The sequence below is a fragment of the Staurois parvus genome, unplaced genomic scaffold (assembly GCF_062004578.1).
Source record: "Staurois parvus isolate SC_StPar_1 unplaced genomic scaffold, SC_StPar_1.0 ptg001302l, whole genome shotgun sequence".
Lineage (NCBI taxonomy): Eukaryota > Metazoa > Chordata > Amphibia > Anura > Ranidae > Staurois > Staurois parvus.
The window spans coordinates 10,798,005-10,824,613 of record NW_028319098.1 but is presented as its reverse complement, the minus strand read 5'-3'; the positions used below and the strand labels follow the sequence as shown (position 1 = coordinate 10,824,613).

The following is a 26,609-nucleotide window of genomic DNA, read 5'->3' as shown; positions in this document are numbered from 1 at the left end:
CAGAAGGGAGGGGCTATGCGATAGGCAGCACCTTTGATACACATATTTAGTAGGGCACAAACCTTGTCAGCTTTAGTCCTGATGAAGAGGATATGTTCCTGAAGCGCGTCAACAGGCCGCGCTCACCACCAGTTGGGTACTCTGCTATCACGTTGGAACATCTCAGTGGTTTTACAGGCTTCTATATGCATCTCACTTTGTGAGTGTTTTTTGTTTTTATATTTTCTATAAACCTTGGATAATGCTCTAGGTGTTTGCGACCCGTGTGCTTCTATTTCCAGTTCTTGTTTGTAGAGGTACCTGCTACCTAGAAGTTCTGGCATTTGTTTTTAGCGATGGAGTTTGCACACACCCTTGCACCCCATGCATATTTGACCAGAGAGGAAGCCCATCATAACAAATGACCAATACGAATGTGGGGAGCAGGCAAGCTGTGACATCTACTGAAAATTATCAGTATGTTGCTGGATGGGTATACAGGATTTATATAACGCCAACAGTTTGCTCAGCGCTTTACAATATAACATGAGACAGTACAGCAACAATACAGTTCCCTACAAGAGGGTTAAGAGGGCCCTGCTCCTTGGAGCTTACAATCTAAGAGTAAAGGGGCACACTGTAATCAATACAGTACCCCTTTACAGTGCAGTCCCCTTTATATCACAGTGCAGAGGACTGGAACTTGGCTGCTCAGTCTAAAATGCCTATTTTTTGTTCTAGTCCGAGCATGACCTCCACTCTTATACAGAGCTCCCCGTACAGTACAGAGCCCCTCCAAAGTACAGAACTACCCCTCATGGTACACAGCTCCCTGTACAGTAAAGAGCCCCCCTCAAAGTACAGAGCCCCCACTCATATACAGAGCTCCCCGTAGATTACAGAGTCCCCCCACAGTACAGAGCCACCTCTCATAGTACAGAGCTCCCCATTCATACTACAGAACCCCTCCAGAGTACAGAGCCCCAATTCATAGTACAGATCACTCCATACAGTACAGAACCCCTCCACAGTGCAGAGCCCCCACTCATATACAGAGCTCCCTGTACAGTAAAGAGCCCCCCCAGAGCACAGAGCCCCCTCTCATAGTACAGAGTCCCCCACAGTACACAGCCTCCCACAGTACAGAGCTCCCCATACAGTTAATGCCCCCCACAGTACAGAGCCCCCTCTCATAGTACAGCACTCCCCATAAAGTACAGAACTCCCCATACAGTACAGAGCCCCCCCCCCCCCCACAGTACAGAGCTCCACTTATAATACAGAGCTCCCCGAACACTACAGAATCCCCCCCCCACCACCACCACCACACACAAACAGTACAGAGCTCCCACTCATATACAGAGCTCCCTGTACAATAAAAAGCCCCCACAGTACAGAGCCCTCTCTCATAGTACAGAGCTCCCCATACAGTACAGAGCCCCTCCAAAGTACAAAGCACCCCCACAGTACAGAGCTCCTCCAAAGTACAAAAGCCCCCCAAAGTACAGAGCCCCCACTCATAGTACAGAGCCCCCACACATAGTACAGAGCCCCCACTCATAGTACAGACCCCCCCCCCCCTCATATACAGCTCCCCGTACAGTGCTGAACCCCTCCACAGTACAGACCCCCCCCTCATATACAGAGCTCCCTGTAAAGAGCCCCCCTCTGCCAAAGTAGAGGCCCCTCCACAGTAGAGCCCCCTTTCATAGTACAGAGCCCCTCCACAGTACAGAGCTCCCCATCCAGTACAGAGCCCCCACCCATAGTACAGAGATCCCCAAACGTACAGAGCCCCCACTCATATACCGATCTCCCTGTGCAATACAGAGCCCAGCCCCAAAAGTACAGAGTCACCTCTCATAGTACAGAGCTCCCCATACTGCACAGAACTCTCATTCATAGTACAGATCTCCCCGTACAGTACAGAACCCCCCACTTATATACAGAACTCCCAATACAGTACAGAGCCCCCACTTATATACAGAGCTCCCTGTACAATAAAAAGCCCCCACAGTACAGAGCCCCCTCTCATAGTACAGAGCTCCCCATACAGTACAAAGCCCCCCACAGTACAGAGCCCCCACTCATATACAGAGCTCCCCATACAGTACAGAGTCCTTCCAAGTATAGAGCTCCCCCTCATAGTACAAAGCTCCCCGTACAATACAGTAACCCCCCAACAGTCTAGAACCCCCCACACACACAGTAGAGAGCCCCTCCACATATAGTACAGAGCTCCCCGTACAGTACAGAGCCCCCACTCATACAGAGCTCCATGTACAGTACAGAGCCCCCACTCATACAGAGCTCCATGTACAGTACAGAGCCCCCACTCATACAGAGCTCCCCGTACAGTACAGAGCCCCCCCACTCATACAGAGCTCCATGTACAGTACAGAGCCCCCACTCATACAGAGCTCCATGTACAGTACAGAGCCCCCACTCATACAGAGCTCCCCGTACAGTACAGAGCCCCCACTCATACAGAGCTCCATGTACAGTACAGAGCCCCCCACTCATAAAGAGCTCCCCGTACAGTACAGAGCCCCCACTCATACAGAGCTCCATGTACAGTACAGAGCCCCCACTCATACAGAGCTCCCCGTACAGTACAGAGCTCCATGTACAGTACAGAGCCCCCCACTCATAAAGAGCTCCCCGTACAGTACAGAGCCCCCAGTCATACAGAGCTCCATGTACAGTACAGAGCCCCCACTCATACAGAGCTCCCCGTACAGCACAGAGCCCCCACTCATACAGAGCTCCATGTACAGTACAGAGCCCTCCCACTCATACAGAGCTCCATGTACAGTACAGAGCCCTCCCACTCATACAGAGCTCCATGTACAGTACAGAGCCCCCACTCATACAGAGCTCAATGTACAGTACAGAGCCCCCCCACTCATACAGAGCTCCTCGTACAGTACAGAGCCCCCCCACTCATACAGAGCTCCATGTACAGTACAGAGCCCCCCCACTCATACAGAGCTCCCCGTACAGTACAGAGCCCCCCCACTCATACAGAGCCCCCACTCATACAGAGCTCCCCGTACAGTACAGAGCCCCCCCACTCATACAGAGCCCCCACTCATACAGAGCTCCCCGTACAGTACAGAGCCCCCACTCATACAGAGCTCCATGTACAGTACAGAGCCCCCACTCATACAGAGCTCCCCGTACAGTACAGAGCCCCCACTCATACAGAGCTCCCCATACAGTACAGAGCCCCCACTCATACAGAGCTCCCCGTACAGTACAGAGCCCCCACTCATACAGAGCTCCATGTACAGTACAGAGCCCCCACTCATACAGAGCTCCCCGTACAGTACAGAGCCCTCCCACTCATACAGAGCTCCATGTACAGTACAGAGCCCCCACTCATACAGAGCTCCCCGTACAGTACAGAGCCCCCCCACTCATACAGAGCTCCATGTACAGTACAGAGCCCCCACTCATACAGAGCTCAATGTACAGTACAGAGCCCCCCCACTCATACAGAGCTCCCCGTACAGTACAGAGCCCCCCCACTCATACAGAGCTCCATGTACAGTACAGAGCCCCCCCACTCATAAAGAGATCCCCGTACAGTACAGAGCCCCCACTCATACAGAGCTCCCCGTACAGTACAGAGCCCCCACTCATACAGAGCTCCCCGTACAGTACAGAGCCCCCACTCATAGTACACAGCTTCTCATACAGTAGAGACCCCCCAACAGTGCAGACCCCCCCCCCCCTCACAAACAAGAGTATACAGCCCCAGTACAGAATCCCCACACACACTGTACAGTGCCACACACACAGTATGGAATCTCCCTCCCCTCAGTACCAGGCCCCCCCCCATGGGGCAGTAAAACTAGGTGGTTGAGCTGCAGTTTTATCGCTCCCTGACCACCCACTTGAACACTAAATATACAGCTGCTCATGACTATACGCATGCTGTAGTTGTGATGCTGGGTTTCTGCACGGATTTGTGTGCGGATCCGCAGTGGCACCACCCGCACAGATGTGAATCGGGTAAGACTTGGTAAGCTGCAATGTTTTCTTTCAGGTTTAATACCTCTTTGGGAAATGACGGGGCCGCAAGCGCCATGCATGTTTCCGGGAATATGAAACGTGTAGTTTTGCGCTTTCACGGACTGTGAAGGTGTGACGCAGCCTACACGCCTCATATTCACACATGACCAAGGGGGACGCCTTTTAGCCCAAACTATGCTGTTGATGCCAGTCATGGAGAACAGACCAACCCTGATCCATGAACTCACAGAGATGTCTTATCATTACTACTTATACTGCATTTTTAATATAAAAACAATTTTATTGAGAGGTCAGATGAAAGTTTCGGTGTGATAAAAGCCTGCTGGTACCGAAACGAGTCTGTTTACAGTGAAATAATAGAGAAGAGGGTCTGAGGGCTCGGTGTACTCGCTGACACACATTGTCATCACTCCGAGCACCAATCATCTCCGGATTTGAATGTTTCTGGCGGGAAAAAGTTCAGCTCTGCGCATGCGTCCTACCACCTTGTCGCGTTTCTCTTATCAGCCCGGGACAGCAGAGCTGCCTTCCCGCCTGTTTCCACTTTTCTGACAGACATGGAGCAGAGCGGCCGCATGGAGGAGGACGGTGCGGGGGAGGCTCCTTTTCACGAGGTGGTCGAAGTAGCCACAGGCTGGGTGTTCGACTACATGTTCTCCTGTTTGTGTCATCACTTCATAGCGGGGGACCGGGAGGAGGAGTTCCGGCGGACCTGTAAAGCGATAGAAGGTAGAGTGTCAGCGCCGCTGCTCGGAGCCAGAGCCGAAGTGTTCATTCTTCTTCCGGTCTATAGAGAGGAGTGACGTTATGGGGCGGGGTGGGGGAGGTGATTGGGTAGCACGGACACGCCCTCCTGTCACTGCTCTAGTTGGTTATTTCCAAAAACAGACCTGTTCATCCTGGCATGCCGTGCAGTGCGGGCTATATGGGCTCTCCGCCTGCATGGAGTGTGTATGCCCTGACCCGGATCAGGTCGGATAATCCGGGCTCCACTCACACCGTGTCCATTCATCTGTACATATCAAGGCCAACACAAGGACACATGGGGGGGAGTTTCACTAAAGCACTCCGAATCTGGTGCAGATTGGCACAAGAGCCAATCAGCTTCCAGGTTTTATTGCCAAAGCTTTGAACAAGCTGAAGTGAGAAGCTGATTGGCTGCCATGCACAGCTGCACCAGGTTTTGCACTCTCCAGTTTTAGTAAATCTCCCTGATAGATTTTCTATGTTGACTCCATAGCACTGCTTTAGGGTCCCATCCTCAGGGCAGGGTCTCTGGCAGATGTGTGTGATTCCACGTGGGAACTGCAAGCCGGCTACCCATAGAAGTGGATGCAGGTGCAGCGTCTGCATGGACTCAAGTGCACATCAAATTCAGGGTGCAGGTGCATGGATCTGAAAGGACAGTGTCTACGTTTGGATCCAGGCACCCACACTAGGGTTGCCACCTCATCCCTTTAAAACCTGAACACATATTAATTACACTGGTTCTGTGGCTGATTAAGGTGCTAATTAAACTCAGTGCCTTATCTGCAAAAAATCAGCCTCAGTACCCGTGTAATTAATGTGTTCAGGTTTTAAAAGGGATGATGTGGCAACCCTAATGTGGGTCCTGGATCCAAATGTAGACACTGCGTTCAGATCCATGCACCTGCCCCCAGCCTACATACCAGAATCTGATGTGCGCTTGTGTCCGTGCAGACGCTGCACCTGCATCCACTTCTATGGGTGGCCTGTATGCTGGTCTGATGTAGAATCACATACATCTGCCAGAGACTCTGCCCTGACGATGGGACTAATCACCTGTGAACGAGTGGAACTTTCCACAAAACCACTTGATAAAAAAAAAGAATGTTCTTTAGCAAAGAACATACATTCCATATGAATAATTAGTGTGTGCTGTAATTTATCTGCATTGTTTAACTTGTTTCTTCTGGATAGAGGCTGCTATTTTTCTAAAGAAAAACAAACTTAGAGGAGGTATAAGTGTTAATGGGTTCCGCTACACTAAGTTAGTGCTGTCCAGTCACAATAAGAACATAAAGCAAAAAGGTGTGAGCAGGATGTTCACAGCAAAGCGGTTACAAAAAGGACAAGGCGGTAATCCAACACAAAATAGTGTAATGCTTTTATTAGCAAAAGATACAATGTATACCGAATATTAGTGAAAAATACACTGCATAGTAGACATCACCTCACGTTAGACCAGCATTTCTCAACCGGGTGCCGTGAGGAAATTACCAAAATATCCCCCAATCTATGCAAAATAGACTTTTCTCACCACCAGGAGTTTTTTCCTTACATCGGTGCCAGTCCACTGAGTAAAAAGTGCATGCAGATGTCACCAGCACTCAGGAAGCTCTGCAGGCAACCAATGACATCATCACATCCCACGTGGCTTTCTGGTAGTGCGATAAGCGACCTGCTCTAGCTGTGGTGGAAGCTCTCTTCTGTCAGCAGCTGAGGCTGAGACAGCACATGCTGGCATGTGAGAGGGCAGAAAAAGACAGCTTTTCTTCAGCGCTCTTCTATTGGCAGCTGAGGCTGCACTTGCTGGTGTGTGCGAGGGAAGGAAAAGACAGCTTTTCTTCGGTGCGCTGCATTTGAGCTGTGGGAGGTACACACTATGATGGTGATTCATTATTGAGGCTTTCATTACTTTCTAATGTTGTGCTGCTCTTATTTTGTATGCTTCATGCACATTGCCCTGCTGCAGTTTGGCCAAAGTGTGGGTACAGCGTAGGGTACCCATGTTTTCCGTTTGCATTACCTGCAGTTTCCTGTAGAATCCACATGGGAAACTGCAGGTAATGTGCCCAAAAAACACGGGTACCCTGCGCTGCACCCACACCGTGGCCAAACTGCAACAGGGCAATGTGTAAGAAGCATACAAAATAAAAAGTGCAGAACAACATTTAGAAAGTAATCAAAACCACATAGCAAAAAAAACATATATATATATATATATATTAATTTTAATGCTATGTGGTTTTCACTACTTTCTATAATTTTGTACTGCACTTCTTTTTACTTTGTATTCTGCTTAAATGTTGCCCTCCTGCAGTGTGGCCAGTGTGGGTGCAGCACGGAGTCTTTTGTGCGCATTACCTGTGGTTTCTACCACAACTCAGTTGCCGGGTGGTTGTAGTTCAACCCCATTCACCTGGAGATATACTTCCAGCTGCGGCAACAGTATGTATATTCCCCTAGCTGCTGTTTCTGCAGCTAAAGGGGGAGCAGTTGGGGGTGGTAAAAGCAGCTCAATTGTGTGGTTTTACCGCCCTCCAACCACACAGGCGAACAGGCCCTTGGTTCACATCTGTGTGGCTGTGTGTAGGGCAGCCCACTCATTTCAATGGGCTGCTTTGCCCGCGGAAATGCAGGGAAAGTTGTCCTTGACCTTAGTTTTAATATTGCACCACACCAAAAACACCCCTCATTTGCCAATGTATGGGGGTACCCCTAAAGAGCAGAGAATTTGTCTTTGTGTCAGGAATGAGCGCGATTTTGCGTGTGTTCCACGACATGCAGTAACGTGAACCAAGCCTTTTACAGGAGTGTCTCGTGATTGAAAATACTTTTCAAGGGCGCCCCGACTGTAAAAAGGTTGAGAAGCACGGCCTTAGACAACATAGTCTATACAACCTAAAAACCACAATAAAAGCGATGTCATTGCATGGCCATAGTAACCAATGTGCTAAATTGACAATGACAATGTAGTCTTCTGCCAAATTGCCACATAATTAGTAGCCATACCCTGCTGGTTTCACTCAACTACTTATATACCAGGTTCACAGTGTATATCCCGGTGGTGCACGCCGATATTTTTGTTGCAATTTGGCAGAAGACTACATTGTTGTCAATTTAGCTCATTGCTTACTATGGTCATGCAATGATGTCTTTTTTGTTGTTTTTAGGTTGTCTAAGGTGAGGCGATGGTTACTATATAGTCTATTCTTCACTAATATTCAACATTCATTGTATCTTTTGCTAATAAAAGCATTACACTATTTTGTGTTGGGTTACCACCCAGGGGCTAAACAGGCACTGAGGACAGTGTTCAGTATGGATACGCCAGCCTCAGTACCACTCTCCAACACTGTAGCTTTGGAGTGCCATTTACAAATAATAGCACTGCAGTGAACCAACACTTATAATGTCACAAATGTTTTCCAGGGCTGCATTTGTTACATTGGCGGGTGGCCCTTGGAAACATCTGTGGCTACATTGTTGGGCTTTACGTGCTCTTTTCAGTGACCCAACACCCAGCAGCAGTGTTTGAACTGGCTGGTAAATCTGACAGGCACATGTGAACGATGCTGCTTTTCATATAGTTCATATGAACACTCAAAATGTACCAGTGTTCTGGTGTGAATGGGCCATAGCCCTGCATGATCGGGGTGTGACAGGGATGTGCCATCTACCCTAATAGTCTGTCTTGAAAGGTGTCCCTCTTTCTCATCTCGTAAGGTCAGGAGGTATGGACAATACAGACGGTAGTAGAAGATGAACAACCAATGTGAGAGGCATTCTGTCAATTGACAAAATTCATGAGTAGCAAACAGACAATCATGATATACTGTACGTATGTAGCACCTTCTAGTGTGCTACTAAAATAGTGTAGGCAAAATGTATTGTGTATGACTCATGGTAACTGTGTAAGTCTGTGATTAAGGTCGGGGTACTGCAGGTCAAGCTGGATGACTTAACAGGTTGGGACTCTGTTGCCTCCACCTGGTCCTGGAGGACAATGGGAACCTTCCAGAAGACAGTAGGCGGAAGAGGTGGAGACCTAACCTGCATGTTTATGGGAGTCTAACCAATCAAGGTTTGGAGGTCCTAGTAAAGTGGTGGAAGAGCCCATAAAAATGGGAGAGTCAGGCTGGTAGGAGAGTCGGGTGGAAGATCGAGTGCTGAGGAAACTGTCCTGGGAGGGGTCACTTAGGTCTGGGGGGGTTGGTTTCCAGGCTGGCTCCGGAGGATCCATTCAGCAGTATGGCATGAACAGGATCATTGCCTGAGAGCAGTGGGAGCAAGGAGTACAGTGAGTATATCAGCACACCCTGAGATTTACAAGGGGAGAGATAGCACAACGCTGTCCTTTGAAAGCTTGTGACACGTGGCATAGTCCTTTATCCTTGTGCTGGGAGATCTTCAGAGCAGACAGGAGGGCTGGTAGTGTCTGCAGGCTTTGGAGCTGGGAGCAGTTCTACAGGGGAGAGGAGACATCTCTGCATGTAGATTACAAGAAGCTACGTTGACTTCAGGAGGGCTGCAAGTTCCTCACCTGTAAGGGGCTGTTGGTACTGATCCACAAAGACTTGCGGCTTTCAAGGAAAAGAACAGTACTGCAGAAGGAGTACTGCAATAAGTAGCAGTCATCAGAAGTATGGCCCAAAGTCTTTTGGCCCGATTTCTCCTGTGGGTCATAGGAGTGCACTTAGTTCTGCACTCCTCTGAGCCAGATTCAGCTGATAGTGGACTAAAGCGGGGGGGAGCCACAGCCTTGCTAAGCAGCTCTGTTATAGCTGAACTTCAGCCTTCCCTATGGTTTTGTACAGTTGTATGGGCTCCTCTCCTTTACTGGAGCTGCTTTCTCTGCTTTCCCTGCACACTGTGAGCTTTTCACTGTCTGCATTAGAAGCTGCAACAAGTTAGACAAAGCCTTCCCCATGGCCTAGCTGGAGGACATCCAGCATCATCTAGTACTTTGCTCCCAAGCCTGTATTTATTTGTATTTTAGTTCTTTCAGTGTAGACTCAGCATCACGTGAGCTATTTCAGGGCTTCCTATTTTCAGGAAGCTATATACACCACAATCCCAATCAGCCATGATCTGCCTATATTTCACTGAGAAGCCTAAAGTCACTGGATCCAAAATAAGATATGTAAGGAAAACACAAAGGTATTAGATGGCAGTCAATGCCAGTGGTAATTGGCAGTTGGATTGCCCCAATAACATTTTAATGTACGGGATACAACCGATGTGGCCATAATATGACTTTGGGTATCAAAGCTCCTGGTCTGGGACTATACCCTTAACCAACACCAGGTCTCTTGTCTGTGTATTCAGCTATTATTTTGTAACTTGTAAAACTAAAAATGTATTGATTAGAAAACAGTGGAGCTAAAGAGTGAATATTTACCTGTCCATCAGTCCCTCACCAACACCAGCATCTTCTTAATGTCGGTCTTCTGGCCTTTTCATTGACTGGCGGGGGATGCATCACTTTTGCACATACGCATCCGGCGCTCGGAGACCAACTAGGCACTGTAATCTGAGCTGCGTATGAATCGATGAAAACTGCAAACAGGCAAGTTATTGCCGAAAAGACAGTTCATGGCTCTTCTGCAATTAAAAAGCCTGCCCGCTCACTGTTTCTTACAGCAGAACTGCAGTTCCACGTGAATAATTTAATTGAAATGATGAAGTGGAAAAGGAGGAAACCCGGGAAGGCAAATAAAAAGCAGATCAGTGGGAACTCTGAGTGGGACAACCAGCAGGAGCATAAATTGTCCAACACTCTGGAGTTGAGATGTGTTTTTTTCCTTTTTTTGTTAAACAGTGCACCAAATAAAATAGTCAGATGTTGGTTAATAGCTGATGTTGTTTGAGACAAATAATGGCCTAAAAATTGCTTCATGTTTAAACATTAAAAGTAGCACGGTAATGTAACTTCAGAAGTCATTTTTAGTCTTTTAATGTTCATTAAAATAACTGGTGATCCTGCCATGTAGGTCCTTTTTCTGGCACTTCCTGTTAGAAGAAGACAATCCAGTTGTTCCTGCATTGGTCCTCTGAAGGAGGCTGCAAGTGGATATTTTAACACACATTATGCAGAAATGGTAAACTGTTGTCACCATCAGGAAACCCACTTTGTGAAATATTGTGCAGCTTTTTTTTTTAGCAAACCCAATGTCATCCTGTTAGGGTTTACATCTACCTCTGCCCAGCCAATTTGATTTTGATAGATTCTAAGTCATGCATGTATACATGGAGACTAGTGAATTATTTGGGTTTAAAATTTGTTGTATGTCATCTGATGTCTTTTCTTTCGCAGTACTTCTGGAAGCCATGCCTACACTGGACTTGGAGAAAATGAAAGCGGTGTCAATTGCACAGTTCCTTACCCGTGTTCAGCAAGGAAAACATCTGGGTAGTTGTTTGTTTTAAAGCTAAATAAATAAATCAACTCAAAGGACATGACTCCTTACAATGTGCTGCAGGGTTCTGCTTTAGTTAAGATCTTCCTCTTCTGATTCCTACCTCTGCAGTCTTTCTGTAGCAGGGGTTAATCGAGGTGAAGGGCATTTCCTATGCGCTCATCAGCAGTGCTGACTATGCCCACCTTTTTGCCCCCCTGCATTCATAGAGGCTGTACTATAGCTTCTATGAATGAAAAAGGATCTATGAATTGGAGGATGGGCGGATGAATGAAAAATCTTCCTCCTCTATTCATAGAGAGCTTCTAAAACAGTAGTTTTATATTTGATAAGAGCAGTGTTTCTTATTGCAACTTTAGGACTGGGCGTGTGATTATATTCAAAGCAGAAGCACTACTTATCACAGCACATGTACTGATCCATAGCTGGGAATCTCACCTAATAGGAAACTGAACTGAGAGAACCTGTACTTTGGAAGCTGTGTGCAAGAAAGTCAAACAGTGACAAAGCCTAATCACTGCTGTTGCCTGAAGTTTACCTGTAGCTGACCTTTTCCGTATTACTGACTTACCATTCCTTTTTTTCACATGAGTTTTATTTACTAATGGCAAATAGGCCTTTCATCTTGTAAGGGAAATTGAATTCTGCAAGGGAATATGCCACAGAGTTTGATGAATGAAGTGAAGCTTTGCTGAATTCCACCATCCAATGATGTGCAAACAAAAAGGCTGTGTTTCACCACATTTACTAAGATTTGGAACAAATTTCTTTGCAAGGTGAACAGTCTTTTGCTTTTAGTAAATCGACCCCTCTGTCTCTGTGTGGAAGTGGCCCTTTAAAATCTGGGTTTCCCCCTGATGACTGGAGGGGGAATATTGAAGAAGTAGCAGTAGATGTGGAAAAGCACAGCTTACTACAGTGAGTAAAGCATAGAGATACTTGCACGCCAAGTCCTCTGGTACAGATTTCCAGCGAGCTCCCAGGAGAACAATGAACAGCACAATAATGGTGTCTCACTTCGAATGCTCTGAGACTAGCAGTTAGCTAGTCCTAGATGACTCATTTTATTGTTTAAAAAAAGCTGAATTCATTCATAAATGCAAAAAATATAACTGGCTATTAACATTTATAGTTGGGGTGCACCGAAATTTTGGTGGCCGAGAAGTTTTGGCCGAACATACCCCTATTGGCCGATATGAAAATAACCACTGATACAGGTGGCAAAAATAACCCATCCCACCGCCGCTTGGTAGTTCTCAGCCTCACTTGAGAAACCACCGAACGATCCCGGCGCTGGGCATAGAGATAAGCAAAGGAAAGATGATCTCCACTCATCTCTATACCCTTGGGGGACCGGAGTGATGTCACTTCCTGTTCTGGCACCTTGTAAACAAAGCCTTTTCTTTTTTTAAAGTACTAGGTCAATGCTTTTTTGATCTAATGCTTTACATTGTAGACTCCATATCTCTCCATAAAGAGGACATGTCACTAATTATTTCTATCACAGGGGATGCATGCATTCCTTGTGATAGGAATAAAAGTGATTAAAAGTTTTTTTTAACGGGACAGTATACAAAAAAAAACAAATTAAAAAAAAAAGTTTAAAGTGTCCCCGTCCCCCTGTGCTCGCATGTAGTGGTGAACGCATACGTAGACCACGCCCACATATGTGAACAGTGTTCAAACCACACGTGAGGTATCGCCACGAGCGTCGGAGCAAGAGCAATAATTCTTGCACTAGACCTCCTCTAAAAATTTCTACAGGTTACCAGTGTAAAGTTACAAAGAGTCACTCGTGGAGATTTTTAAGTATTGTAGTTTGACGCCATTCTAAGAGCATGCGCAATTTTAAAGCATGGCATGTTGGGTATCTATTTACTTGCCGTAACACTATCTTTCATATTTTACCAAAAAATTGGGGTGTATGTTGTGTGTTTTTTTTAATCATTAAAGTGTATTTTTTTCTAAAAAAAAAATATTAATTTTTAAAAACAGTCCATTTCGGTTTTTGCATTCAGGATGCACTTGGACGATTGACAGTTTTTAAAAATTCATATTTTTTTGGAAAAAAATACACTTTAATGATTTAAAAAAACACAATATATACCCCAATTGTTTGGTAAACAATTTTCATTTCAGTGCATCACTAATTTACAGGTAATAACACCAGAGATTGTTGATCTAGGGAATATCCGGTTGACTTAGGGCAGTGGTTCCAAACCTCCGGTACATGTATCCCCAGGGTTATGTGTTAGGACATTCAGGAGTACTTAAAAAAAAAAAAAAAAGTGGCCGTAGTTGTGTACTTGTGCCCATATGTCATTGGTCACAAAGCGACACTTAGTAGCAGCATTGCAAACCCTGGCACCCTCCTCCTGCTTAGGTTCCACCCACCAGTTGTAGCTACAGGTGTCCACCTCCTGCTATGTGAGTTAACAAATTGATTGTAAAGCTTTAAACTTTTTTTTAAAGCAAAATAATATACATGATATACTTACTGTTCAGTGCTTTCCTATAGCAAGGGCATTAATCAGATTTGGTCAGAGATGCAAAGTTTATATCTACAGATGCCGCTTATCTGAATGGCAGTTTTTATAGTAAAAAACCATCTCTTTAAGTCTGCCCAACTGTGCAATTTGGCCACAACCACCATACAGGTGTGCAGCTATGAGTCTTGCCTCTACTCTGCCCTGTTTTCCACCCCCACTGAAGGGTACAATTTATGTTAATAATTTGCCAAAGCATCCCATGTGAAAAAATGTTGGGAACCAATGCTTAAGGGGATCAGGAGAGATTTTCTTTCCCCTGTTGAAGCAAATTGGAACATGTTTTTTAAGGTGGGGATTAGGAATCTATATATGGAGGTTTTCAATGTATTTATTTATTAATTTTTCTGTTCGTTGAACTTATTATACTTTTACCTGACTAATTCTGTATATACAGCGGTGTGTTAGATATACAGCTGTTAGGCTACAAAACAAATCAAATGCCAGGAGGGGGCTGCTATTTCTCAGAAGGAATTAAAAAATTCAAACTTTTGTAAATTGTTCTACTTATGAGATCTATAAATATTCCCTAAAAAAAAAAAAAAAAAAACATTCCAAATCTTCACATTTTGAGTATAGGTCCTCTTTAATAAACAACATTTTCAGATAGCTTCTTAAGTCATGTAAAATGATACTTTCACCTATCAAAACCTTTTTGAAATCTAGACTGCCAGTTTGAAGCAGATGAAAAGCTTACACCTTTGGAGACGGCTGCAATGGTGTTCTATGAGTTTGATGAAGAAGAAGAAACTCTCAAGACTCTTCAAGAAGAAATAAAAACTTTATTGAAAGTTCAGGTGACTGTGGTTATTAGCCTCTTCTATACAATGTGCTAAACAAGTAATAGTTTGATTATTCTGCAGATGCATTGCTTTAAGTGGAACTTTATCCATAACAATTTGATACAAAATTGTGTTCTTTAGCATGGAACATGTATTCCTCATGAATAATTATGCTAGAAAAATTAGTGTGTGCTGTAAATTGCCTCCAGCATTGTTCCTGTTTCTTCTTGCTGCAGGCTACCATTTTCCTGAAGCCCAGAGCCTCTAAACAGCAGTAAATCTTTAGGCTGTTAGCAGTTCTAATTACTATCTATAAATAGAAGTAAGGTTTTTAAAACTTTAATGCTCATCGTTGGGTTATTTGTGATCATTTTTACATCCAAAAATGTTAAAAAGATGGTATTTTTGGGGCTCATCTACTTGGCTTGTTACAACTGAGCATTTTCAGTGTGTGAGTTCAGAAAAGACAATGAAGACCTCCCAAACAATACAAGGTAATTAAATCCTAGATGCCATATGAATGTATCTTAGACTGTCTAAATGGCGCACAAAATAGGACAAAATCCAGTAATCTATAACAGCTGCTGTAATACTAGACTGGCTTTTATTGTTGTCGCTACTCTGCTATAATCTGATGTGAAATTCAGCATTTTACTGCACTTCTATACATTTGTAGTTCTTTGAAGCTACTGATTTCAAGAGATTATTCTGTAGTTTTCCTTTTCATTAACTGTTTATTTCCAGAGGATAAAACAATAACATCCCTACAAATACACAAAGATAACCGCTTACTGACTCAGGAAGGCGCTGCACGCTTCTCACATTTTTGGACACAGGAGATTGTAATTCACAGTACTGCTATGCGATCACATGATCACAATGTCAACAAAGCTGTTATGAATGTAATTTATAACCGCTTTGCTTCCTTTGCCAGTGAGCTGTGATTGGCCCACAGCTGTCACATGGTACCTGGGCCAATCGCAGCACCCTGTACCATGTGATCAGCTGTAGCCAAACACAGGTCAATAGCAGTGACAGCTGTCATGAATGAAACCCAATCAGGACAGTTCAAAATATTGCTGTCACAAAGCCTTTCATTGTAACAACAATTAGAGCGTAAAAAAAAAAAAACAAACTGATCCCCCCCCCATCCCTTCAAGAGTAGTAGTGTTTTGATTTTCAAATATATAACCCAAAGTTTGTGAATACTACAACTTTCCTACAGACTAAATAATATAAACTTATTGGGATTCTTTTTTGCCAAAGATGTAGCCGAATACATTTTGGCCTAAATTTATGAAGAAACTAGATTTTTTTTTATTGGATATGTTTTATAACAGAAAATATCAATTTTTTTTTCTCATTTCCAGTCTTTTTGTTTATATAATAAATTTTAAAAAAACCCAGTGGTGATCAAATGTCACCAAGAAAAAGTTTTATTCCTGTGAAAAAAATTTATATAGATTTAATTTGGGTACAGTGTTGCATAACTGCAAGCTAAAATAGCGCAGTGCAAATGGCAAAAAATGGCCTGGTCATGAAAGGGGTAAAATCTTCCAGAACTGAAGTGGATAATTTGTATTAGTTAATTGGCTTTTAAAGTGTTAGAAAGTTATAGGTTGTTATTACTATTATAGATCTAGCTGTAAAAATTAGTAGCCGACTGAATATTTGAAGGTGATTGTGATTTTTTTTTTTTTTTTTAAATTTCACATTTCTAGCTTAAATGTACACTTTCAATACTTTATTTGCAGGCTGTAGCAGTTTGCATGGAGAAGGGAAAGTTTAATATGGCTACAGAGGTCCTCGACCGACAATTTGATGAATCGGAGGGCAGTAAGGTAACCTTATATGGGAAACCTGTGTTTTATTAAAACTCACTTCTATGGAAGAGAGGACTATTGTTTGCCTCACATCAAAGAATGCAGCTTTTTAATCCCCTCAACAGCACATCACATATTTATAAATTCCAGCAATGTGGAAGGCTGCAGTTGAGCGCAAAGTTTGATTCCAGATGTAAGTAGGCCATCTAGTGGCCCAGGAGCTAATTGCAGTATTTGTTTTGCGATTTCCCTTAGCATCCAGTTATGTTTCAAATTGATTCTAATAAGTCATTATATACAGTACCACATATTTTCCTATAAACAAACCTCAGTGGGAGACAAATGTATGATTTGTGTGTTTCATAATTCATGAAATATAAGAAAAAAATGTATATTTGGCTATAACACTTTGTTAGGATGATTAATTCTAGATCAATTTGTAAGAACTGCACCATAGTTATAGATGGAGAACCACATTTATATGCAAATATGCATGATTTTACATATTACAAAGTAATTCCTATGCAGAATGTAATTTTTTTTTAATTGGATTTAAAATATAGATAAATTATTGTCCTAATACATATTATTCTGTAGTATCGATTTAGAGATTGTGTGATCTCAATAAAGTCTACTAAAAATGTTATCTCACAGCAAAATAAAGCCTTGTTTGTCGCAAAAAATACAAATGTAGCTCAATTATATCATTAATAAGTTAATTTATTTCAGTAATTCAATTCAAAAAGTGAAACTCCTATACTATATACATTTGTTACACACAGAGTGATATATTTAAAGAATTTCTTTTTATTAGTTTTGATGATTATGGCTTACAGCTAGTAAAAACCCAGAATTCAGTATCTCAGAAAATTAGAACATCATGAAAAAGTTAATTCTATAGTTAGTCTGGCTGAAAAAAAGACAAAAGTCCATCTAGTTCAGCCATTTAAAAAAAAAAAAAAAAGTTATAATCCTACACCCACAGTTGATCCAGAGGAAGGCAAAAAAAACAGCAAAGCATGATCCAATTTGCTTCTGCAGGGGAAAAAATTCCTTCCTGATCCCCCGAGAGGCAATCGGATATTCCCTGGATCAACTTTACCTTTAAATGTTAGTATCCAGTTATATTCTGTGTATCTAAGAAAGAATCCAGGCCTTTTTTGAAGCAATCCACTGAACTGGCCAGAACCAACTCTTGAGGGAGTCTATTCCACATTTTCACAGCTCTCACTGTGAAGAAACCTTTCCGTATTTGGAGATTACATTTCTTTTCCTCGAGACGTAAAGAGCGCCCCCTTGTCCTCTGTGATGACCTCAGGGTGAATAACTACACTGAGTTGACCCTCCTTTGGCAGCAATAACCTCAACCAAACGTCTCCTGTAGTTGCAGATCAGATCTGCACAACGATCTGGAGTAATTTTGGACCACTCCTCTTCACAAAACTGTTTCAGTGTAGCAATATTCTTGGGATGTCTGGTGTGAATCGCTCTCCTAAGGGCATGCCACAGCATTTCAATCGGGTTGAGGTCAGGACTCTGACTGGGCCACTCCAGAAGGCGTATTCTGTGCTGTTGCAGCCATTGTTTTGTTGAATTACTTGTATGCTTTGGGTCATTGTCCTGTTGCATCACCCATCCTCTGCGGAGCTTCAGTTGGCGGACAGATGGTTGTACGTTTTCCTGCAAAATGTCTTGATAAACTCTGGAATTCATTTTCCCATCAATGACAACAATCCGTCCAGGCCCTGAGGCAGCAAAGCAGCCCCAAACCATGATGCTCCCTCAACCATGTTTTACAGTGGGGATGAGGTTTTGATGTTGGTGTGCTGTGCCTTTTTTTTTCTCCACACATAGTGTTGTGTGTTCTTCCCAAACAACTCAATCTTGGTTTCATCTGTCCACAGTATATTTTGCCAGTAGTGCTGTGGAACATCCAGGTGCTCTTTTGCAAACTTCAAACGTGCTGCAATATTCTTTTTGGACAGCAATGGCTTCCTCCGTGGTGTCCTCCCATGTACTCCGTCCTTGTTTAATGTTTTCCTTATTGTAGATGTGTCAACAAAAATGTTAGCATGTGCCAGAGATTTCTGTAGGTCTTTAGCTGACACTCTGGGATTCTTTCTTACCTCATGCAGCATTCTGCGCTGTGCTCTTGCAGTCATTTTTACAGGACGACCACGCCTAGGGAGAGTAGCAACAGTGCTAAACTTTCTCCATTTGTAGACAGTCTGTCTTACCGTGGAAACATGAACATCAAGGCTTTTGGAGATACTTTTGTAACCCTTTCCAGCTTCATGCAAGTCAACAATTCTTGATCATAGGTCTTCTGAGAGCTCTTTTCTGCGAGGCATGGTTCACATCAGACAGTGCTTCTTGAAACCAGTAAACCCAAAACAGGTGTGTGTTTTTTAAGGGCAGGAAAGCTGTCAGCAACACATCCAATATCATCACACTGATTGGAGTCAAGGATGGCTCACTCCTGGTTCCAATTAGCTCTGGGAGAAGTCATTAAGCTAGGGCCTCACATACTTTTTCCTCCCTGCACTGTGAATGTTTACATGTTATGTGCAATTAAACCATGGCAACATCTAATGTTTGTGTAGTATTATGTTCAGCAGACTGTGTTCTTCTATTGTTGTGACTTAGATGACGTTCAGAGCACATTTTATGCCCAATTCATGCAAAACTCCACGTAATCCCAAGGGGTTAACATACTTTTTCTTGCAACTGTATACATGTTGATCATATCCCCCTTAATCTCCTCTTCTCAAGAGAGAATAAATTCAGTTCCTCTAATCTTTCCTCATAGCTGAGCTCCTCTATGCCTCTTATCAGTTTGGTTGTCCTTCTCTGTACTTTCTCCAGTTCCTTAATGTTCTTTTTGTGAATTGGTGCCCAAAACTGAACTGCATATTCTAGATGAGGTCTTACTAATGATTTGTACAGGGGTAATATGATATCTCTCTCTCTCTCTCTCTCTGGAGTCTATACCTCTTTTAATACAAGAGAGGATTTTCCTCGCTTTAGAAGCCGCAGCTTGGCATTGCATGCCATTATTAAGCTTGTGATCTACCAGAACCCCCAGATCCTTCACCATTGACTCCCCCAGTTGTACCCCCCCCCCCCCAGTATGTATGATGCATGTATATTCTTAGCCCCCAAGTGCATAACCTTACATTTATCAACATTAAATCTAATTTGCCACATAGTTGCCCAATTAAACAGTGCATTGAGGTTGGCTTGTAAGCTGGAGACATCCTGAAAGGACGTTATTCCACTGCACAGTTGGTTTCATCTGCAAAGACTGAAATGGTATTTTTAATCCCAGACCCTATATAGTTTATAAATATATTAAAAAGTAAGGGTCCCGCTCGTGAGCAGCAGCCAGGATGGCTGCCTATTAATTTACTGTCTCGGCCGCCGGACACATCGGCCGATTTCTGACCCTCAGGGGGGGTCCCTCCGCTTCCTCCTTGGCCCCCTGTCCTTCCAGCACCCTGATGGGGGGAAAAAAAACCCCGGCCGCCCGCACCTCCAGCGTCCGGCGGACCGTTCGGGAGGTTGCGGCCTACCCGCCGGAGATCGCGGGTGAAGCCGCGGCCTCGATTTTGGGCCGGCCGCCGGAGGCTTCCAGGACCCCGGCCGCGGATTCGCGGTTTCCGCCCGGGACAACAGCTGAAGCCCTGGCTGCAAGTTTGGGTCCCCTGCCATCACTACCTGCAGGTGAGATGGATCCTGGCAGTGGGGAGGACCTGGATTCCGAGCCATCCCGGCAGTCGCACATTCCATCCCTGCGGGATGCTGAGCTCCTGCGCCGCTTTAAATGTATGCTGCAATCAGAATTGTCCTCCGCTACCTCCAAGCTGGCCGACCGTCTTTCGCGGGAAATTCGGGATTTGGGCAATCGGATGAATGATCTCGAGGATAAAATGGACGCTGCGGCCACGGTCATTGAAAATCACGAACAGGACCTGTGCGACCTTAAGAAGGAATTGGCGGATGCACTACTGCGGCTTGAGGATTTCGAAAACCGTTCCCGCCGTGGCAATTTGCGGTTAACGGGTATTCCGGAAACGGTCACGGATCTTACCTCCACTGCTACTGCTCTGTTTCAGGAGCTGACACCCGCTATTCCCATTGACCGGCTCGAATTTGACCGCATACATCATTCTTTGGGCCCCAAACGACCGGATAGGCCCCCGAGGGACATTATCATCAAGTTTACTTATTACCGCACTAAGGAAACTATCCTCTTGGCGGCCAGAAATAGCCCTGATCTTAGCTTCCAGGGGCACCGCTACCAGCTTTTCGCGGACCTCTCTGAGACCACTCTCCAGAAGCGACACCAGTTGAAGCCCTTCACTTCGGGCCTGGTGAAACACAGAATTAAATATGCCTGGGGCTTTCCGTTCCGCCTCACCTTCACCTACCAGGGCCGCAGTCATTCTGTGGCTACGCCGGAGGAGGCCCATTCTCTCCTGGAATCTCTACATCTTCTCTCGCCGGAAGCTGCTGATCGGAGCCCGGCTCATTCATCTGGATCCTTGGCAAGCCCACCTCCTCTGGGCCGCATCTGGGAGCAGTCGTCCAACAGGAGGGGGGCTCTCCCTCAGGCCCCTTCGCGATCAAGTCCTTCCTGTTCTTCTCCAGGCTGAAGATGCGCCTTGGAACTCCCAAATACCGTCTCACCGAGGGACTACCCTGACGAGATCGTGAGTTTGGCCCTTAGGGCCTCCCCGGTTTGTCGACATTCTAGGTTGAGACTTCTCCGGCTTGCCCTTTTGGGTTTCATCCCGGGTTGGGGGGGGTCTCTTCCAGGACTTAGGAATCGGGACTTTTTGCTGCCGCAGCCTATTTTGGGTCCATATGATGGTAATTGGGTCTACGTTGGTGGCATTGGGTGATGGTTTCCTTGGGCTCCGGGGTGGGAGGTTGACCCGGTGGGCCTGGTTGGGTGGAGGGGGGTTGGCCCCTATGGTTCTCCGGGTTTCTATGGGGAGGTTATCGCGGAGGTTCCTGCTCCTGGGACTTTTAGTTTATTAAGATTTACTATATTCTATTATGTTCATTGCCTTTTTGCCCCCTGAGGGCTTCTGTTTTGATGTTTCCATTTGCAGCCATGTGTCCGGTGGTAGAGTTACCCCTAACTGTATCCTTCGTGTGTAGGATGCACGTCACCATTGGTGTGATACGATTGCACTGTTGTGTATATTTTTTGTGTCTTTTTCCTTTTTTCTTTCTTTTGTTTTTTTCTGTTTTTTTGTTTTTGTTTTCTGCAGGGTTCTGGGACGCCATGGTCTGATCACCATTGGGAGTGTAAATTGCTGGCTACTTTGGGCTTTTTTCTGCTGAGCGTGTTGCGTTGATACCGCCATGGCCTCACCCCTTTTGAAAATACATTCACAAAATGTTCAAGGCTTCAATTCGCCTCAGAAACGGGCTAAAGTTTTTCATCACCTCAAGTCGCAACAAATTGATGTGGTATGTCTACAGGAGACCAGGTTTTCTCAGTCCTCCGCTCCGCGTTATCTTTCACCTCACTATCCCATCTTTTACACGGCCTAGGCTCCTGAGAAGCGTCGGGGTGTTCTGATAGCTTTTAAACGCAATCTCCCCTTTGTCTGTGCTCGGAATATAGCGGACCCCACGGGCAGGTATTTGCATTTGCAAGGCACCCTCTGGGACCAGGAGGTTACCTTTTGTCTCTTACTATGCGCCTAACCGTTTCCAGCATAAATTCTTTTCGCATCTTTGCACCATTGTTTCTCGACACTCTAAGGGTCTTCTTCTTCTTATGGGGGATTCGAATGTTACCTTGGATTCCACACTGGATAGGCGCTACGCACAGGGAGCGACCCCCTCTCATGACTTGGTGCTGGAGGAACGTATGCGCTCTCTTTTGCGGACGGCGGGGCTAGCGGACGTCTGGAGGGAACTTCATCCAACTGAACGCGACTTTACGTTGTATTCTAATCCTCATGACAGTTTTTGTAGAATTGATCATATATTCATGCAGGTCCAGCAACTCCCCTCGGTCCGGCGGATAACTATTCCCTCCTCACCCTGGTCAGACCATGATCCTTTGGTACTCCTCCTTGTCCTTTCTGGGTCAGAACGACGCCCTTTTCATTGGCGCATCAATGACTCTTTACTGACCACTCAGGCTACCTGCCAAGAAATAGAATTCTTCTTACGGACATACTTTACGGAAAACTCAGGATCGGTCTCTTCAGCAGTGCCCCTATGGGAAGCACATAAGGCCACGGTGCTGGGTCATGTTATACAGCTGGCTGCAGTCCGGAAGCGGGAGCGGGAACGCCGACTCTTGGAGCTTCATTCTCTCCTGGCCTCTGCGGATGCGCGTTGGAAGTCATCTCCATCCGTGGCCCATAAACGCGCTCGGGACGCTCTGGCGACAGAATTGGACCTCCTTGCCTCTTCGGAGGCGGAACGGGCCTTGCGTTGGACCAAACATAAATTCTATTCCTGTGCTAATAAGCCCGGTCCCATGCTAGCCAGGAAACTCAATTCTGTGGGGAAACCCCATAAACCGATTCGGCTTCGACTTTCCACGGGTGGCTGTACTTCTAATCCTCAGCAGATTTTCCCGATTCTCGGACTTCCTTTCGCGTCTTTATGCTGCCCCAGATCCCTTCCCTGTGGCCCAGGCAGAGGCATTTTTTCAGGACCTCCATCTTCCTGGATTAACTGAGGCAGCACAGGCGGCCCTCAACGCAGGTGTCACCGTACCGGAAGTGCTACAAGCAATCAAATCTTTACGGTCCACCGCGGCCCCAGGTCCAGGCGGCTTCTCCGGTCTCTATTATAAAAAGTTCTCAGCCCTATTGGCGCCCTTTTTAGCTGCCTACTTTAATGAGTTACGACAGGGCTCCTTGCCCTCTCCGGACGCACTTAGGGCACATATCTCTATGATTCCTAAGACGACTGATGATGTCCAGGAACCGCAAGCCTTCCGGCCCATCTCTCTTCTTAATGAAGACTTGAAGATATTGGGCAAGATCCTTAGTTTACGCATCAATAAATATTTGTGTAGCCTGGTCCACAGGGACCAAGTAGGGTTCGTCCCCGGGAGGCAGGCGGGTGATAACGTCTGTAAGGTGGTCCATCTTATACATTTTCTGCAACAACGGAAAATCCCAGGTTTCTTACTGTCCTTGAATATATATAAAACTTTTGATTCTCTATCCTGGGAATATCTGCGGTTTGTGCTGTCTCGCTGGGGTTTCGGGGATTCTATTCTCTCTTGGATTCAAGCCTTGTATTCCTTTCCTTCGGCTTCCGTTAAATACGCTGGGTATTTCTCGGATCCCTTTCCTGTTGGGCGAGGGATGAGGCAGGGCTGCCCGCTGTCCCCGGCGCTCTTTGTCCTGGCGCTTGAGCCACTGGCTTTAGCACTCCGGACCGACTGCAATGTATCTGGGGTTCCATACGTGGGACAGGCGTTTAAGCTGAGCCTCTTTGCGGACGATGCCCTCTTGACCCTTTCTAATCCTCTGATGACGCTTCCTAATTTGCAACGGGTTCTTGAGCGCTTCTCCTTGATCTCGGGTCTACGTATTAATTTGGATAAAACCGTTGCTCTCAATATTACTTTGGCTTCAGATTTGGTTTCGCGCCTACAATCCCACTTCCCTTACTGGTGGGCTTCCTCTTCTCTTGAATACTTGGGCATTCGCTTGACCCCCACCTATGACTCCCTTTTTGCTGCAAATTATTATCCTTTGCTTAGCTCCTTATCTTCTCTTATGCATTCCTGGCAATTTCCGCACCTGTCTTGGATAGGACGGGTTCATTCAGTGAAAATGGCCATCTTGCCAAAATTGTTATATTATTTTCGCACCCTCCCAGTGCGGGTTCCCCCTCATTTTCTTCGGTTGCTTCAGGCTCGTCAGCAGCGGTTGGCTTCCTATTTGTTTTTATCGGCCACTAGGACAATTGCTCAGGCCTGGAAGAGTCCGCTTGTACTTTTTCAGGGGGTGCGGGATCGTATGACTACTATGATGCTCAATGAACAGATGTCGAGTATATGCAACGACTCTCAACATAAATTTTTGAAAATATGGGAGCCGTGGTTGCAATATGCCTTTCCCACGCTCCCCCCGGCCAGTGTAGGGAGGTGATGGAGTTTTGTATTGGGGCTCATGGACCCTTGCTCTTTGGTGTGTGTTTTTGTTTTTTTTTGTTTCTTTCTCTTTCTTTCTTCTCTGCTCTTCTTCTCTCCTTTTCTGTTTGTTTTGATGTGACAGTGGACAGCTGTCTTTAGTTGCGATAATCTGAGTTTCACTGATGTTATTGTAACCTATGTGCCATTGATAGCCCCTGCGTGGGCATACGTTTTGCCTTATTGGAATTAGAGCGTTGTCTGCTCTATTATGCATTTTCTATCGGTGCAATTGATAGCCCCTGCGTGGGCGTGTTTTGTTGCCTCTGTTTTATACTGTTTAAAATTAATAAAAACCATTGAAATACAAAAAGTAAGGGTCCCAACACTGAACCTTGGGGTACACCACGAACAACCCTAGACCAACGTTTCTCAACTGGGGTGCTGTCAGGTCGTCAGGGGTGCTGCGGCATCTTGCTTGAGAATGGCATTCAGATCTGACTCTGCTCCCACAGATCTGCCGAAGTGTAGATCGGCACAACAAGCTCTCGATCAGGGCAGGCAGAAGGGGCAGCTCCGCCGGTGGGATGAGTCCTGCACCAACCAGGAAGAATCTGAACCCCACTGGCAGTGGGAAGTCCGGGAGACATCTGGCATAGAGATGTCCGGGTAGATGGGGATGCTGGACACAATTTGAGTGTGTGGGCGGAGTTCCTGGCTGCCTGTACTGTGGGAGATCTGCTGAAGGCAGGGGAGATGCAAAGAGTGAAGTGATCAATGATGGCAGCGGTACCAATGCAGATGGCATCAGTGGTCTGCACCAGGTGAGGCTCACAATGGTGAAAGTCGCAGAGAAGCCGTGTATTTGCTTACTGACAGGGACAGATTTATACTTTTGCCCCCCTTTCTAAGACAACTCTCTTGTGTCACTCTTTGAATTCCTTGCTCAGCAGTATATTGAATATATTTATGTGAATGTACAGTATGTTTATATGCATGTATGTACCTTACATTTAATATTGACCACTAATCCTGTACAATCAGAATTGCTTTTCTAGCGCTCATTCAAAATGGCGGCAAGAACTGATGCTTCTCTAAAAAGCAATCCTTGATGGATCGCTTTTCAGAGGACTTTGACAGTGCACATGGTTGCAGGGAAGTTGCAGTGTGGTCCCCTTCACCTGGCGGTATACTTCTTGCCGTGGCCACAGCATGTATACGAACATGGCTGCTAAGGGGGAGCCGATGGGAGTAGTAAAAATGTGGCTCAACACCGGGGTTTTACTGCCCCCTAATATGTGTGAATGAGCCATTTGTTCACATCGGTGCGATTGCATAATGGGCAGCCTATTAATTTCAATGAGCTTCCCTACCCACAGAAACGCAGAGGAAGAAGTCACCAACCCTTTATTAAAAATTATGCTGCACCGAAAGAAAATCACCAGGTTTGCCAGTGCATGGGGGTACCATTAAGAATTAATGGCACCCCTGAAGATCTGCTAAAGAGCAGCATGTTTGTGTGTCGGGAACACGCATGATTTTGCACGCGTTCCCCGACATGCCGTAATGTGAACCAAGCATTAGACTAGGGTGCCTCGAGACTGAAAACACTTTTCAAGGGAGCCCTGACTGGAAAAAAGTTGAGAAACACTACCCTAGACCATTCAGAGTATGAATCATTAACCACTACTCTCTGAATTCGGTCTTTTAGCCACTTTTCTATCCATTTGCATACAGATTTTTCCAAGCCTGTAGACTTTACCTTACACATTAGCCGTGTGTGGGGAACTGTGTCCAACGCTTTTGCAAAATCCAAGTATACCACGTCCACCGCCACCCCTCTGTCCAAGATTTTGCTCACCTCCTGGTACTATGCCAGTCATTAAAGAGTCCCTAAAAATTAGAAACCGTGGCTTTGAAATGACAGAGCTCAATTCTTTAACCACCTCCCGTCCGGCCGCTGTTTATAAACGGCAGGACGGAACACCTCTAGGAGCGGGTTGCCATTTCTGAACGGCACCTTGTATCTGAGGCTCGTGCGCGGCTCCTAGAGCGCGCACCCGCGAGCCCGATGATCGCCGAGTCCGACGGACACGGTGGATTACGTGACCTGGTATGGGACCAATGAAATCGGTCCCATACCATGTGATCAGCTG

The 26,609-nt window shown here is 45.5% G+C and overlaps 1 protein-coding gene across 1 annotated transcript in view; it reads left to right on the top strand.

Moving 5' to 3' along the window:
• Nucleotides 1–4,496: 4,496 nt before the first annotated feature.
• TERF1 (telomeric repeat binding factor 1) overlaps nucleotides 4,497–26,609 on the top strand; it is a 55,165-nt gene continuing 33,052 nt past the window's right edge. Inside the window, exons 1-4 of the mRNA XM_089661041.1 lie at nucleotides 4,497–4,746; nucleotides 11,078–11,173; nucleotides 14,393–14,523; nucleotides 16,263–16,349. Coding sequence (XP_089517167.1) covers nucleotides 4,575–4,746; nucleotides 11,078–11,173; nucleotides 14,393–14,523; nucleotides 16,263–16,349 — 486 coding nt within the window. The 5' untranslated portion in view covers nucleotides 4,497–4,574. The remainder of the gene's footprint in view (nucleotides 4,747–11,077; nucleotides 11,174–14,392; nucleotides 14,524–16,262; nucleotides 16,350–26,609) is intronic.